The sequence below is a fragment of the Lepisma saccharinum genome, chromosome 10 (genome assembly GCF_977018435.1).
Source record: "Lepisma saccharinum chromosome 10, izLepSacc3.1, whole genome shotgun sequence".
Lineage (NCBI taxonomy): Eukaryota > Metazoa > Arthropoda > Insecta > Zygentoma > Lepismatidae > Lepisma > Lepisma saccharinum.
This window is the reverse complement of record NC_139238.1, coordinates 14,240,265-14,256,720: the sequence shown is the minus strand read 5'-3', so window position 1 is coordinate 14,256,720 and position 16,456 is coordinate 14,240,265. Positions and strand designations below refer to the sequence as shown.

The 16,456-nt window shown below is 36.9% G+C and overlaps 1 protein-coding gene across 1 annotated transcript in view; it reads right to left on the bottom strand.

The window, feature by feature from the left end:
- LOC145994472 (dynein axonemal heavy chain 1-like) overlaps positions 1-16,456 on the bottom strand; it is a 1,132,367-nt gene that overhangs the window by 37,304 nt on the left and 1,078,607 nt on the right. The window contains exons 50-55 of the mRNA XM_083130607.1: positions 15,798-15,962; positions 12,256-12,472; positions 10,631-10,905; positions 8,179-8,489; positions 4,871-5,096; positions 1,809-2,004 (exon numbers count right to left, since the gene is read on the bottom strand). Of these exons, the coding sequence (XP_082986733.1) occupies positions 1,809-2,004; positions 4,871-5,096; positions 8,179-8,489; positions 10,631-10,905; positions 12,256-12,472; positions 15,798-15,962 (1,390 nt within the window). The remainder of the gene's footprint in view (positions 1-1,808; positions 2,005-4,870; positions 5,097-8,178; positions 8,490-10,630; positions 10,906-12,255; positions 12,473-15,797; positions 15,963-16,456) is intronic.

The following is a 16,456-nucleotide window of genomic DNA, read 5'->3' as shown; positions in this document are numbered from 1 at the left end:
TTTTTAAAACTTCATCTTCATCGGCAAATTTGGCATTTATTTTCCTTACAGAATATTTCCGTATAATTTCTACATACGTATTGGTATTTTCCACAATGATTGTCACAGAAGTGTCATCTATGAAAAGTAAAAATCTTCGATAGCAGATTTGACATTTTTTGCAGTTGCAAGTAACCCAGGAAGATGCAAAACAATGTTTATACTTCTTTTGTGAACATTTCAAACATGAGCAGGGAGCTTCTTTCTATAGAGTTATTTTGTCCTTTCCCAGGAAATGCGTTCCATCTTCATCCTGGATATCATTCTCATCATCATGATTTCTCTTAGAATTAGCATAATGTTCTCACTCAGTAACATGATATTCTACATCATGATCTGATTTGGAGTCAATTATTCATCTTGAAGCACTTCAGATGAACTAGGTTCGAAATGTCCTCCAACAGCCACCGTATACGCCCCTGCTGTCTTTCATACTATGAGCTTTTGAATGATTTCTTAGAAAAATTAAACATTCATTTCAAAACACGGTCACACAACACAAATCAAGTAAAAATTGTTAAAATATTTCACTCACAAAGCACAGTAAGCGAAAGTTCTAAAAAAATGAACAACAATAAAATCACATACGCAACTAGGCACGTGGGGGTAAATTTGACCCCCCATCAACTTTGAAACAGCTTCACCTTGCTACAATTACACTCACAATGAAGGAAATGACATCGACAGTTGAATCAGACTGTTTTAGGAAGGTACTAGATAAGCTAGCACCAGGGGCAAGCAACAAGTGTCTGGGTGTTAAGAAATACCTACCTGGGGGTCAAATTTACCCCCACATGCCTAGTTAAGGGTTAACAATTAATGTGACTGAAATGTATGTATGAGATATATAATTTTAGGCAATATTCATTTTCCAGGGATGAGCGTGACCCCCCCCCCCCATCTTTGCTCTCCCTTCTGAATGCCCATGGAAATGGGATACAATCCACAGAATGTTAAATGTCTTGTGGTTTGAGCACAGCTTCGAAGGCTGCATCTTGAACCCACAACATATTGTGTGGTTAGGGTTTCCTGTTCAGACCTCCCCCCACCCCCTCTCTCTCACGAATTTCCCTCACATTGAAATCTTGTACTGGACTCTCTCTAATTCGAACTTGGTTGATTAGAATTACTGAGTAATTTGAACAGAAGTTAATATCCCTTGAAACCATCTATAATGATGGTTTTCTTTAATTCAAATTTTGAAGAATTCAAACTTTTTTCATAACCCCTTGGAATTTAAATTCAAAAGTATCTGCATTTGCATTTTTTGTTATTTTACATAACTTTTCTGTCACTTTTGGCTAATTGAGACCATGAGGATGAGTGAATGCATATTTGTTTTAAGCCCACTTTTATGCATGGATAGGCTAATCGGGACTGGACCTCCAGTTTGAAGTGGAATCTGAAGCACAATGTCCCACCACCAGGTATCGAACCTGGGACCACTTGATTACAAGGCAACAATATTACCAAAGCAATCTGGGAGGCCCTGGATGGGTAATGATTACATGCGATGAACAAACACACACAAAGAACACTCATGGCCAGGCTTGGATTTGAAACTATGAACTTCGGTGGCATGATCAAATGTCGACCACCTATCACACCAAGTCAGCACATTGAAATCTTAATCACAATTATCTTCAGTATCTATACTTACAGTAGCATGTTACTTAAACATCATAACCAATTTTTGAAAGTATTTTATCCACACAAAAGATGGAAAGCATGAGCAAAGGAATGAGAATAAATGTGCTGTGTAGACTTACTTGAGGCTTCAGAATTTTTGATACTTCCAAGAAATATACTGAGAAACCATTCCAGGGAGTACTGGTACATAGGATCCACATTGGCAAGATCATACAGACAGAAGAATAGAATCTGAGATCTGACAGCAACTGGATTGAACAGCGAACGGTTCACGTCAATGTCCTTCTGGGTTATCTCACTTGCTTCCACTTTTGCCTACAACAAACAATAGATGTACATTTATGATTATTGTATAGGTAAGTACATAGCAAATAAATAGAGTGAAAAATACTATATTGTATACAACCTCTTGAAATATACACATCAGTTCAACCAGGCCCCCAAGGTTCAGTCTTCAACTCGGACAAATTTTGCAAGGTTGTTCAATCATGTCTGCAAGGCTTGTATTCCAAATATTAGCTTTTCCCCCAAAATAGTTGTAGAGTTATAGCCTATGGAAGGAGATGGTGCAAAACAGAAAATGTGATCCAAATCTTAGAAATGAGGCTTGGAGCTAACTTCATAACTTTGGAACTATTGATTATAGCCCAGTGATGTTTCCACACCAAACAAACCTCTGGCCAAGGAACAAATGCGTTGTATCAAAATACACATAGCTTGTTTACATTAGCAAATATAATATTCCAAAATATGCCTAAAAAGTCTTACATGTAAAGAAAAATGCATATTTTGTGTGCCTGAAAATGCAACTGTAATCCACCCAGAAATGCGGTATTAATTTTCTTAGTAACCTTGATGTGGGCTCAAGAAACACACATTAGGTTGCCTCCATCTCTATCACCCAGTCTGTGCTACGTGTGGCTGAAGATAAAAGAAATTGAAGAATCGCCAGAAAATGGCGGATTTTTTAAGTGGTGTAGCACCTGAAATTTTTGTTTCAGCGTGACTTGGAGAAAATAGAAACAAGTAAGCAGACAATAAAACTGTTTAACAACAATGCCAAAAGAAGAACTCACTGAGCTGTAGGTCAATGCAGAAAAAGCCAAACAGGCCACTTAAAACAAAAGAAGAAACAATTCTTATCAACAGTACTGACGAAAGAAAATAGGATGGCCTCTGATCTTTATAGAGAGAGACTACCGACATTACAGGAAAGTACGTATATATGCTTTGCTGTTGTATACAATAACAGTGGTCTCACTACAATACCCGACATTCGGGTGCATCACTCTAAGAGTTAATGTTTTCAATGTAGGTTTTGAATAGGGGGGTGCTGAAGGGGTGTAGAAGAAAATTAGGGATTGTGCAAGCACCCCTTCATGCCCCCCTGGTGTTACCCCTGCTTATCATTCATGTGACCAATGTGAGCTATTTCTTATGTGGCCCTCTCCCCGTGAAGGTACAGGTCTCAATTATCGCACCCAACTCAAGAGACCTCTTGTCAAGTGCCGCATTTCATCTTCTGACATCAGGCTAAATCCTTTAGTAGTTAGACTAAATGTAGTGTATTTATAATAAGATATTTAAAGCTAACAAGCCTAACCTAACCATGAAAGCATTACACGCTGATGTCGGAAGACGAAACACAGTACTTGACCAAGAGATCTCTTGAGCTGGATGCGATGAGTAATACCTGTAAAGGTGCCTCAAGACAAGGCATGTTCGTTTCCTCTTCGAGGCTGCAAGCATACATGGGAAGAGGGTTGTACCCAATCGTTCTTTTTACTTGATGCAGCATTTTGTTTCTTATGAAACATAGTTAGCAGTGGCGTCTCGTGGCCTCAAATTTGGCCGGGGCTTATTTTTTAAAGAATTTAAAATATAATGACAATTCACATGAATTACAAAAAATAGGTATCTTTTTCTTCTAGACTGCAAAACTGGACTTACTTTTTTGAAAGAATTTAAAATGTAATAAATTACATGAATTACAAAAAAAGATGGGTATTTATCTTCTTCTAAACTACAAAACTGGACTTATTTTTTTAAAGAATTTAAAATATAATGACAATTCACATGATTACAAAAGAAACAGGTATTGTTGTGAAACATACCTTTCTACGAACGTTGACTCCTGTTCTTCTGCTCAGCAAATTTTGTTATTACTTTTTCGTTGAAGCCCTCTATGTTTGAAATGTATTATTTCTCTATTGTAAGCAAGTGCCAAGGCAATTGGTCTTTCTTGTCCCATTGCATTTCTTAAGCAGGTTTTAATAAGCTTCAATGTGCTGAAACATATCGTTCAGAATCAGCTGTTGCCACTGCAGTTATTAAAACTATGTTTGTCATTTTTACTGTTTCTGAAAAGGTACCCTCTAAATAATTTTAAATAAAAAATTAATGCAATCTACTGATAGAGTTTATGTTTTTCAACTCTTCACTACAATAAAGAACACGAAGTTCCCTCTTTAGTTTTCCCTCTTCTATGAAGGGATAATAAATCTGGGAAGATGCCTCTGTTTAAAGATTGTTCTCTTTCATTATGTCCTCGTAGAGTAAGTTCATGTCGACCACAGAATTTTAAGCAATCGATAATTCTATTTAATATATGCCTATTTTTCTGCACAAATTCATTGTGTCTTGTAATTGACAGCCTATGTCCTTCATCAATTTGTGTTCGAACATCAACCCTGCCAAACTCACTCAAACATAGCGAATGAAAGCCACCACAACACTCAGTACAACATGCGAGATCAAACGTGACGCTAAGGAACTAGCCCCGAATCAGCACTCAAATCCATTGGACTCTCCCCTTCTCTCTCTGCTAGCACGTGACCTTCACTGTAGCTTAGGTGGGTGTAGGCCACGCCTTCCTTTGCGACGTGCCCCGGAAAACGATAATTGACATCAATGCCGCTAGGAGCGCTGTCGTATCCATTGCAACAGACGATGAATTTACATGGGTAAAAATCACCTTTTAAAAGACTGTGTGATAGTTATGCGTTATGGTGATTGATAATTACGTCAATACGTCCGTTTTTCTTTAGGGGCTAAGCCCCGGAAGCCCCAAGGGACGAGACGCCACTGATAGTTAGTAAATTCCCATGCAAAATATTTTCTTAAATACCTTGTCAGTTCTGCATCTGTGCAGTTATATTGTGGAGCTGCTGCTGAAACCTACCGTAATCTCTTCACTCTTGATCTTGGAAGCTTCGAGTGTGTCAATGAGATCAATGTCGTCTATTGGAGAACCTTGTGAAGTGCTGAGTTTGTAGAGAATGCGGTCCTCTATCTCCTTCAATTCCCCCTTCATCTGCGCACTGCTTACAATGAGCATATTCCTGGCCTCTTCCAAGTCTGGCCGCTCTTCTGCCACAACTATAGCCAGCAGCTGGTCTTGCAAACCACTGCGGAAAATTAAAATCAAACTCTGTCACAGAAATCATCTCAGTCAAACTGCAGCAAATTCGTTACATCTGAAATTCTATCTAAAGATGTGTGGGCCGAAAGTCACAATTGGATACTATTTATAATGCAAGAATGTATTATCTGGATGCAAAATTGATGTAAAAAGTTTTTATTTGTTGAGAGGAATGTTTATCCTCCTCACATACATTGAGTGTGATAATAATTCTTCTGTTTCTCGATATTGTGGTTATGAGTCAGGTTTTCCAAAAAAGGTGTGTCTGAATGCTGCAGTTAAGACACACATTGTGGTGGAATGCGTTATTCATGTGTTTAGTTTCCACCTTGTATTTCCTACTTGACTATTGTTCTGATCACAACATTTTCTTTCACGATAATAATATATCAATATCCAATCATGACTTTTGGTCCACCCTGTACATGTAATTACATAGTCAACTGAATTACAAAAGAGCTGACTTACGTGGTGTAGTATTCAGTGCAGCATCCTAAGATGCCAGGAGTTCCGTCTTCGAATCCTGCCCTGGGCATGGATGTTCTTTGTGACTGAATCTTCATCAATTTCATCATACTGTCACTCATTTCCATTATCGCAATTAGCCAAAGATGGCAGAAAGCGACGTAAAAAAACATAATTCAATCAATCAATCGATTGATTATAGAAGGTCATCAGAGGGGCAACAGGAGCACATATCTCAGTCTTCTGCATTTTAGGTACCGAGTCGTATCAATTAATTGGTTATTAATTATATCATTCTGTTTACCATAGCTATATACAGGGTGCCAGTTTTTTCAGATGAAGCAGCCCAGACTTCATGAATTCATCTGAATAATAATTTTGATTACAGGTCTGAAGTATATTACATGCTTCCCTGCACCCTTTGAAATAAAATTCTGGGAACGCTAGTCATAGTAATAAATTATTTATGTTCATGACAAAAACATGGTTAAAATTACCATTTTAGTAGAAATATAATTAGTCCATCTTACTTCTGGAAAAGCATTATAATTGTTAATTAATTATGAATAGAAAAAAAGTCTCACAAAAATGAATTCATAATTAAAAATGTTTTTTGCAAGTAATATTGAATTATTATTGTTATTACTAGACTCTGGATTTTTATGTAGTATCAAAGTACAAAATATGTACATAAATATGTAGCAAGAATTGATAAAATATGTACCAAAATATTCATTATCAAGGATATGTAGCAAAATATGTAGTATCAAAGAATATGTAATATTAATAATAATCAAGTATCCAAGCAATTTCAAGAATTGTGGCCTCTCCAATGGCACAGTGGTAGCATCGTGGAGGCACATAGTGGTTCGGATTCCACTTTAAACTGTAGGTCCAGTCCCGATTAGCCTTACTGTGCACAAAGTGGACTTAAAACACCAACCCAATTGTCAATTTCAAGAATACTGCTAGATATTTATTTTATTTGAACATATTTGATATAATTTTAAAGACATAAGTTGTTCAAATTGATATTTGTATCAAATTTATGAACTCAAAAAAGGACAGCAATATGTACATATTTAAGAAACTGATTTTGTCAAGTATTAATTAATTTTCACATTGCAAATTATTGTAGAATATGTAAATGTGTGGGCAGATTCAAGAATATTTAATGCATACAGGACTCACTTGTGTTTTGTTACAGAGTGAACCACTTTTCCATGTGTTTAGCTGTCATACACTGCAATCGATCAGAAAAACAATCGAATGAACATACAAAGCTACCTTTGCACTTTTTGTTCAAAGGAACATTGTGTAACTCGCTACGTACAGGAAAGTAACTTTCTTGTCCACAGATGCCAAGTTTAATTGGTTTTGCACAAACCAAAAAACGGAATGAAAATATGTAACCAGAAAGGGGGTGGGGGAGAAACTCCAGCATCTTTCGGTTCCCATGGTTTTTTTTGTGGGGCCTTCAGCCTGTCTTTCGACTTGGCAGTAAATTTTAGGTGACTGTAACCTATGACCTATACATTTCATTGATTAGAAAATATGACAACACATGAGCTTTAATTTTCTTCATCATGTTTCAGAGATCGAAAATATAGGAAAAAGGATCAAGATAGGAAAAAAAATCACCGAAATATGTTGTTTTATGTAAAGTGTAATATCCTGGCAAATATGTAAAGATATGTGACATAAAAATTATTCAAAATCATGTCAGTTAAATTTACCTGAGGCATGTATCTAGAAAGGAATAGAATATGTAATTACATACAAATCTGCACTTTAGTTATTACAGAAGAAGTGAATAGCAATATAAATTGAAATGTTTGGAAGTAACGAGTTTCTTGCAATTCAGTTGCAAATAAGTTACTTTTATCCAGTAACTACAAATGTAACTACTTACATTTTGAAATGTGTAAATGGTACTTAGCGAGTAGCTTAAATTAACAGTTAATTTTACAGTAACATCTTTACGTTTCAATAGTATGCACAGTAAGAAACAAAACAGAGTGAGAATGCATGTTAATCTTCACATAGAATTTGTTGTAAGGGAATATTTTGGTGACCAATTTTTCACCTCACATTTAAACACTTGGGGTTTATTTGAAATATATTAAAATTAGCTAATTTTAAAAGAACAGCTCATTTGCGCTTTATGAATGTAACATATTCTATGAGCTACATCTTAGCTAGAATAATGTTACTGTAAAAATAACAGACTAATGTTAACTGTAAAGAATTACAGTTTAAATTGATTAATTTTTTGGTTACTTTTACAGTAACTATTGAATGACTGGCTTGAAATAGGCTACAGAAATATTATATTATGGAGGCAATTGGGTTCCATAACAGGAGGAGCAAGGTGCCAAAACTGTGGGGGCAAGACAGTATATATTTCCCCCCTTAAGATAAAGTTTAGCATAGTGCGGGGGCAAAAGTGGGGGGCAACTACCCCCCTTGCCCCCCCTAATCGCCACCATTGGAAATATATCATCATAAGTTATTTATACGCTATTTATTCGTTGCTTTTACATCTTTTTCATACATCTTAATGCTACCATTGTTGTCAAATGTAGCATATAAATACCACTAACCTGGGACCTAGTGTGAAGTTCACCAGGAGAACTTTCACTGACACTTCAGGAGTATAGTGAGGATTTGGAAGTTTAGTTGTAATGTAGAGATGAAAATCTGTATTGTATGGGATCACGTTGTCTCCAAATTTTATCACTAAGTTGCCAGCTTGCTTGAAGACATTCTTCTGCAGAATTGGATCAAGGCCTGGATCTAATTCCTGTCCAACATTTTCTAACAAGCACGCTTTCCCAAATCGAATGGCTGTTTCCAGGTTGCGTTGAAGATCTCGATCTGACAACTTGACAATTAGTATACCCAAGGATTTGCACTGGATTTAAATAAATATTAAAGTTCTTAGTTTCACAAATAAGTCATTGTCAAGAATCAGCACGACCATTCCATAAATGAAACAGTACACTTATGGACCAGTAAAAGTAGAGGACCTGAACATTGGCATGCCCAGGATTGTCAAAAGGGGAATACGTATACTTTTTTTTGGTAGTTAGCCGTAATTTTGGTAGGGGATGGGGGTTATGTCCCGCTTACTGGACCTGAACCCTGAATCTTAGTGTCAAGATTCTAAACTTCTAAAACTGGGCTGTTTTCTCAATGGCATACATAGTGTCGCCTCGGTCTGTTGTTCTCACATGCAAGGTGAATGCTTGTTTATAGAATGAAGAGGTCTGTATTGCTTGCCAGTTTGGTGTCAAGCCCAGCTTGTTGCCTGTCGCTTTGGTCTGAAATCTCTCTAAGGAGTATAGTAGGGAAACCAGAAGAGTAAGGAATGGGGCATTCGGCAGAGAACATGGGTTTCTTTCAATCTCATCTGATTGTCACAATTAACCTTTTGAGGAAGTAAAATACCATTATGTGCTCCTAGTTAGCCGTGATTTGCCATCTTTTCCTGCCTATCACAGTATTTCTTACTGGGTCATAGGTAGGGGATGGGGGTTAATGTCCCACTCAGTGGACCTGAACCCTGAATCTTAAGTGTCAAGTTTCTAATTGATTTGGTTTATGTTACTTTGCTTTTTTGTCACTTTTATCTAATTGGATGATTTACTGAAATTGACAAGGGGATACTCACAAAGAACACCCATGCCTAGGTCAGGATTCAAACTCGGAACCTCTGCCATTATAGCATGCTGTGCTAACCACTTTTCAAGGGGGTTGGCTTTTGTATCAAGAGATCACGCATTGAGCACTCAATATGCTTTGACGAAGGGGTAACAGAAATATTTCACTTATAATAACTATTATTGTATTAACTATTTTAAGGCTCATTACCAGGGGCGGCGCCAGAAATTTTCGACCGGGTGGGCAGAAGCTCCATATTAATAGCTTAGGGTGAGCAGTATAAATTTAAGAACATATCCGGGGCAAATTCAATCCATGATGATGATGTTTTTATTTGATTATTTGGAGATTATTTTAACGATACCCAGGTCGGGATTTATATGCGTATGTGGAGACCTGGAGCTTACAGCACCAAGACCTCACTCCAGTCCCCTCTACACAGTTTCAGTTATAACTTCTCGCCAAGTTACATGGTGTCGTTTGTTATTATATTTTTTACCACATCCGAAATACCTATTTTTTTCATTATGTGGTACTTTTCAAAGCAGTCTTTTCCAGTGAAGGACCGGAGCTGTAATCCTCAAGTTCACCCTAAATTCTGATCTAATCTTGATCATACCATGCATAATTTTGAGCCTCCTAAGCCTACTAGCTGCTTATAATCATGGAAGTATTCATTTGGTCACAGTTTTTGTTTCAATAGCTGTAGTAATTACTTTCACTTTCTAATGACGAAATTTTCATGGGTAGATAATATGTGAACATTTCTAGCATAGATAATATTCACAAGTAAAATATACATGTTACGAATACCAGAATACACTTATTTATTGAATCATTCATATATCCCTAAGTATATGTACTTATTGAATTTGATTGGGTGGGCAATTGGGTGGGCACAGGAATTTTTGGGTGGGTGCTTGCCCACCCATGCCCACCCCTGTCGCCGTCCCTGCTCATTACACACCTCTCTGTTGGCGTTGTGCTAGCATCATCAGCTTGTAATCAAAGGGTCCCAGGTTCGATACCCGATTGAGGCACACAGTGACTCGGATCCCACTCTAAACCGTAGGTTCAGTTCAAATTAGCCTTACTGTGCATAAATTGGACTTAAAACACCAACTCAATCAATCAAATCATTAAGCCAGTTATGTGGTTATGTACATAATGGCTGACTTAAATAATCTGAGAAATTGAAATTTTGTTTTCACTTTCATAGAATTCTTTTAATTATAGCACATATATAATACAATTCTATATTTTTGTATGTAATATCAAGACATTCTAGTTTTTTTTGTGTTTCTTACTACACAAATAATATTTCCTCCTATTAACAAGGGAAAATATTAATTTGAATCATCAATTAATTCAACAAAAAGGGGAAAATAATACCTTATTCCTGATCCATCGGTTGGCTTGCCCTTGGGGATCAATGAACAAAGGCCAGCGTTTTGAATGCTGAGTCATCACGGCATTCTCTGTGGACAATATGTCACGAGGCAGTCCCTGGATCTGCCACTCTCGAATCAGCACAGCATCTCCCAGCGTGGTCACTGGCGAGCACTCTTCACTGTGTGGCACCCCTTGCTCAGTTAAGAAGTCCAGCCAATGCTTCATTAGTTCATTCCGATAAGAAGCAGTGAAAGGTGCCAGGTAAGCAACACAGCCTGAAAGAAACAACATGAACCAGAGAGAATTTAATGTTGTTATTAATGTACAGTATTTTTCTTGACTACCGCATATGGAAAAGGAATACCATACATAAAATTAAAGATATTCTCCAATTTAGCAATGATGATAAGGCAGTTAGTTGAAAGGAGTTGGTTTGAGTTGGTGTTTTAAGTCCACTTTATGCACAGTAAGGCTAATTGGTAATCGGGACTGGACATACAGTTTAAAGTGGGATCCAAACCACTATGTGCCTCCACCAGGTATCGAACCCGGGACCCCTTGATTACAAGGCGACGACGCTATTACTTGATAGGAAAACCTCATGATGAGATCGATGGTGCTCATGGGCATGCAACAATAATAGTAGTTATTATTATCATGTTTATGATTAGTCTTATACAATAATAAATGTTACAAACTAAACAAAATAAACCTAATTTGTTTCCAATTTATGTATCCTTGGGGAAAATTTTCTACTCGATCCATCAGATCAGTGAATATCTAACACAGCTTTTCAAATAATTTTCCTGTTCCTTTTTGCACTTATTTTTTATATTTAATGAATTTTTTTGCTATCCTGTTTGAATAATAACTAACTAAACGTTATTTCCATTATCAACAATTAAAGTAACAAGCTTTCTGATTTTTGCTACCTGAAATGAACAATGTCAATTTCCAGGGAGGGCTATGGACCCACTTTACCCCCCCCCCCCCAACGCCCATGTTAATGATGATAAATATGTTCACCAAAATGAAAGGAACTGGATTAATTATTTTATGTAATAATTCCTAGATGGTGGTAAACAAGGGCCAGTGTGTCACTTGTCACTCGCAGGTTGCTCAGACTTGGCCATTTTCTCAATAGCATGCACAGTGTCGCCTCGGTCTGTTGTTCTTGCATGCAAGGTGAATATTTGCTTATAGAATGAAGGGGTCTGTGTTGCTTGCCAGTTTGGTGTCAAGCCCAGCTTGTCGCCTGTCGCTTTGGTCTGAAATCTCTCTAAGGAGTATAGTAGAGAAACCAGAAGAGTAAGGAATGGGGCATTCGGCAGACAACAGGGATTTCTTTCAATTTCACCTTATCATCATTCATCCTGTTTGTCACAATTAACCTTACAAGGAAGTAAAATACCACTATGTGCTCCTTCTCTTCATCTTCATCTGTACTTCCTCTTCAGGTCAATTGTGACAATGAGAGTGATCATGAGATGAAATATACCTCAATCTGGGATCGAACATGGTACCCTTTGATTACAAGGCAACAGCATTACCACTTTGGTATTGAGAAGGTCCTCTTACAGAATTACTTCAAGATCTGCACTTCTCTTTTCTATGCTACAACGTACCCGCACTAAGAAGAATATCTCCAACAATGTTCACAAGGTCGATTCTAAGTTGCATCGATGTGTCTTTCCAGCGGCCAGCTTCCCCAGAGAGACCACTAGTCAGTTTCTCTGCACGACCCATTCTCTCCTCGCAAAGCTTGATGTTGCCTTCAAGTTCGGCTTTCTTTGTCAAGCACTCATCCAATTTTGCTTGCAAGATCATCAGTCCTTGTGTAATCTGAAATTATACTAATCTTAATAGACATTTCTACATTATATTTCGAGTCCAGAAAGAACTAACTAAAGGTCGAATCACATAGAACTGTATTTCCAGCAGGAATTCTCTAGTTGGCCCTGGACTGGCTACCTGTCAAGAAATGATGGCTGCCAGGCTAGCTGCTAGACTGGCTTTCTCTGCTAGATTCTGTAGAACAGAAAATCAGAGCGAAAGTTTGGTCATGTGAAAATAATCCATGAGTTTGGCAAGGGCAAGTTTTTTTGTCTTTCGAGTATTTGTTGCTTTTGTTCACTGCTCAATGGAAAAAAAATGTGCATTCATGTTCATAAACTTTTAGGAATTTATCCAAAGCGATGAGATTTGTACACAACAAATACGATTAATTGATAATGAAAATCCTTATAATTAGCAGTGTATTAAATGTTTTGACATAGTTGAACAAAATATTATGAATAAATCTTGTGAATCTCATGCATGAATATACATACTTGAGTTCATTGAAAAGCTTGTTGAGTATACCTTGCTTATTTTCTTTCATGCCAATTTCTAGCTCATACTTTTCTTTTAATTTTCATTTTTAATAACAGTACAATGTTTGTCGAATCACTCGTACATTTTTTTTAGCTTGTCTGCTCTGCACAATGTATTGTGGGAACAAAAGCCAACAAGTATGGTAACAAGAACTAGCAGGCGAGCCAGTACCACACAACCACACAACTAGTCCATGTCCAACTGGAAAATCCAGCAGGGAATCTAGCCTCATGTGATTCAAGCAAATCTAAGTAACTCTGTCTCTCTCTCTCTCAGTCAGGCAGAGAAAGAACGTACATAATGTTACATCTGGACACACTTTTGTCTTATTCCATTAAGCATAAAGTAAAAAATATAAAGCTACTTCATGCACATGGAGCTATTTGTGGAGGTAGTGATCAGTAGACCTCGGATTTTTAGGTTCTAAATAGCATACTTTTAGGTTCTAAAGTAGGCTCTAAAAATCCTAAAATAGGTCCTAAAAACCCTAAAATAGATTCTAAAACTTATAAAATAGGTTCAAAATATTTAAAATTAGACTAAAAAAAGCCTGAAGTAAGTTAAAAAAAAATAAAATGGTTCAACGCTCCTGAAAAATACTGATTACGTACAATTGTGAAAAAACAAAATTTCAAACGAACTGTAAAAATTTGTATGCATAACCCCCAAATTTTAATTTTCTAACCAAATTTTCATTTCTATGCATCTTTTTCAAAATTATCCTTTAATTGTAATACTAATACTTGTGCTGCTAGCAAAAGTTACAATTTCCTGCACAATACATAGCTATCTTTTTCACATTATCCACAGACAAAACCTCGCCATTTATGTGTGAGGGTCATCTTATATGCTGAAAATGATCTTTAAACAGAAGCGTAGCCAGTGGTGCAAATTTCAATGCTGAAATGTTAATTCGCAATGCGTGAATGCTAAAAAGCACTGAAAATGAGCAAGACTAATTGTTAGGTTAAAAGTCTAAAATCCGAGGTCTAGTGATCAGCACCACACACTGGCTGCCTTTACGCTCTGGGGTTACTCCCAGGTATCCATTGCTTAGATACCCGCTCCATGCAGGGAACTGAAATCACCCTGCCTGGGAATTGAACCTGAGTCCCCTGAATGACAGTCGAGACATCCTACCATCCTATAAGAATCAAAATTACAATTATTTCATCTGCAGTCAGACAACTCAGCCGCATCAAAAACGGCTTTCAAATCTTAGTAGACAAGTAAGCCGGATATGTCACCATTACATCATGGAACTGGAAGTGGGCAGAGCTAGCCGGACTTGGCTTGAGTTCTGGAACAGATGTAGCCAGCTGGCTTTGGCTGACTTAACTGGAGTTTATGAACGCAAGGTTTGCTAGTTGAGGGATGCCATCCTTCCCCACTCCAATCACTGTATACATTAGCATGTAAATTTTCTGAACAAATTTAAATTGTTATAATGTTCAGGTGTCAATTTCAGTGGGCATCGTAAAAGCATCTAGATCCCAAGTAACCAAAAGTGGTTGGTCCAACCATACTGAAAATGGTTGCCCAACGGTTGGCCAAACACAAAGACATACCATTGGCCAACGGTAATTTTGGCTGTGGTTCCAATGTTTGGCCAACATGTGGTTTTTACATTGGGCCAACATGTGTTTTTACATTGGCCCAACATGTGGTTTTACTATGTTGGGCCAACAAGTGGTTTTTGGTTGGGCCAACATATGGTTTTACTATGTTGGGCCAACGTATGATTTTACAATGTTGGCTCAATGTATGATTTTACTACATTGGCCCAATGTATGATTTTACTATGTTGGCCCAACGTATGGTTTTACTACATTGGCCCAACATACTGAAAACTAAAGAATAGATAGGTTTGTTTTCTGATATATACATAATTTATTGTGAGGCCAAATGTAAACAATAGCTAAAGTTATTTATGAAAATAATAAAACACGTAGCACTTTCTCAGTCACATGGTATCATTGTTTTCAAGGCACCATACCTTAAAGTGGTAGCACAAGAACCTTCTAGAGTTTACTTAGTTTTCCATCTTCTGTGGAGTTTAGTCTGCACATAACATTGCTTAACCACCTTCACAATAAAACTGTAAGAATGTTCTTGTTCTACTACAGCAAAAGAGACAAGCAATAAGCAATTACCAACACATCTTTCATCCATGTGTGCTGACAAAGGACTGGTGAGTGACTGCAAGTTAAAAATAGCTTCTACGTACTTTCATTAAAAATATATTATATTTCCAGTATGTGCTCTGACTGAAATATTCGAAAAGAAACACTGTTACATGTCTCTTATTTTACACTCTAGAATTTTCATCATTCTCCTGAAAGTTGGCTTAGCATTAAAAAGTTGTTTATAAAACTGATTTTGACTCACGTTTCCATGGTTGGTCAAACGTTGGCACACCATTGGCCCAACGTAAGACCAACGTCAATTTGCCAACCAAGGCAAAGCCAACCTTTCCTATGTAATAACTCATGTTAACCCAAGGGTGGTGATTACTTGGGATGGTATCACCCTTGGCCTTGCAGGATATATTTAGTTTCTCTTTTTTAATTGATGCATTTTATTACCAGATAATGTATGATGTTAACCTTACCAACATGTGAAGATTACTACATTTCAACTAATCAAGGAGGTTCCTTTTCAAGTTATTTAAAATTTACCAAGAAGATCTCATTGCCTTAATTTTTACATGTTATATTAATCACAATGTTAATGGAGAAATTAACTAATATTAACTAATTTTCTACAACTGTAACATAAAATAATATTCTCTTACCCTGTACATATTTTGCCTAGCTAAAGCCAGCATCTTTTCTGTATGTTCAAGTTCCTCATTTGCTTTTGCAAGAGCCTGCTGCTTAGGTCTCACATTCAATGCTACAAAGTAGTACTTATATATCGCATGGACCCACATACACAAAGACTTGCATGCTCTTGATACCTATAGAAAAGATATTCATATAAATAATAAAATCTAAAGTATATTTAAAGTTGACGTTTAATAACATATAACATTTTCTACTGACATTATTTTTAAGAATCAAAGTCGTAATGTTGCAGCCCAGATAGCATAGGTAGACTAACCTCAAATCCACATTAAATTTGGAATGCAAGTCTTGTGAACTTGCAGGAAAATTTCAGAGCAAGTCTGCATATTTGCAGCAAATTGAAAGCAAAGGTACTAATTACCAACATTTGAAATTGCAGTAAGTTCTAACTGTAACCTGCAGCTAACTTGCACGATAAGTCTCAAGGCTTGCTGCAAGTTAATATGAAACTTGCAAGGCAAGCGTTAAAGTCTCAAAGGCTTACTGCAAGTTAACATGAAACTTGCAAAGCAGGTGTTAAAAATTTGAGACTTGCTGCAAGTTAACATGCTAGACAGCTGGAAATAAAATTTGATTGCTTTTCCACTTACTTCACTAAAGTACAAGA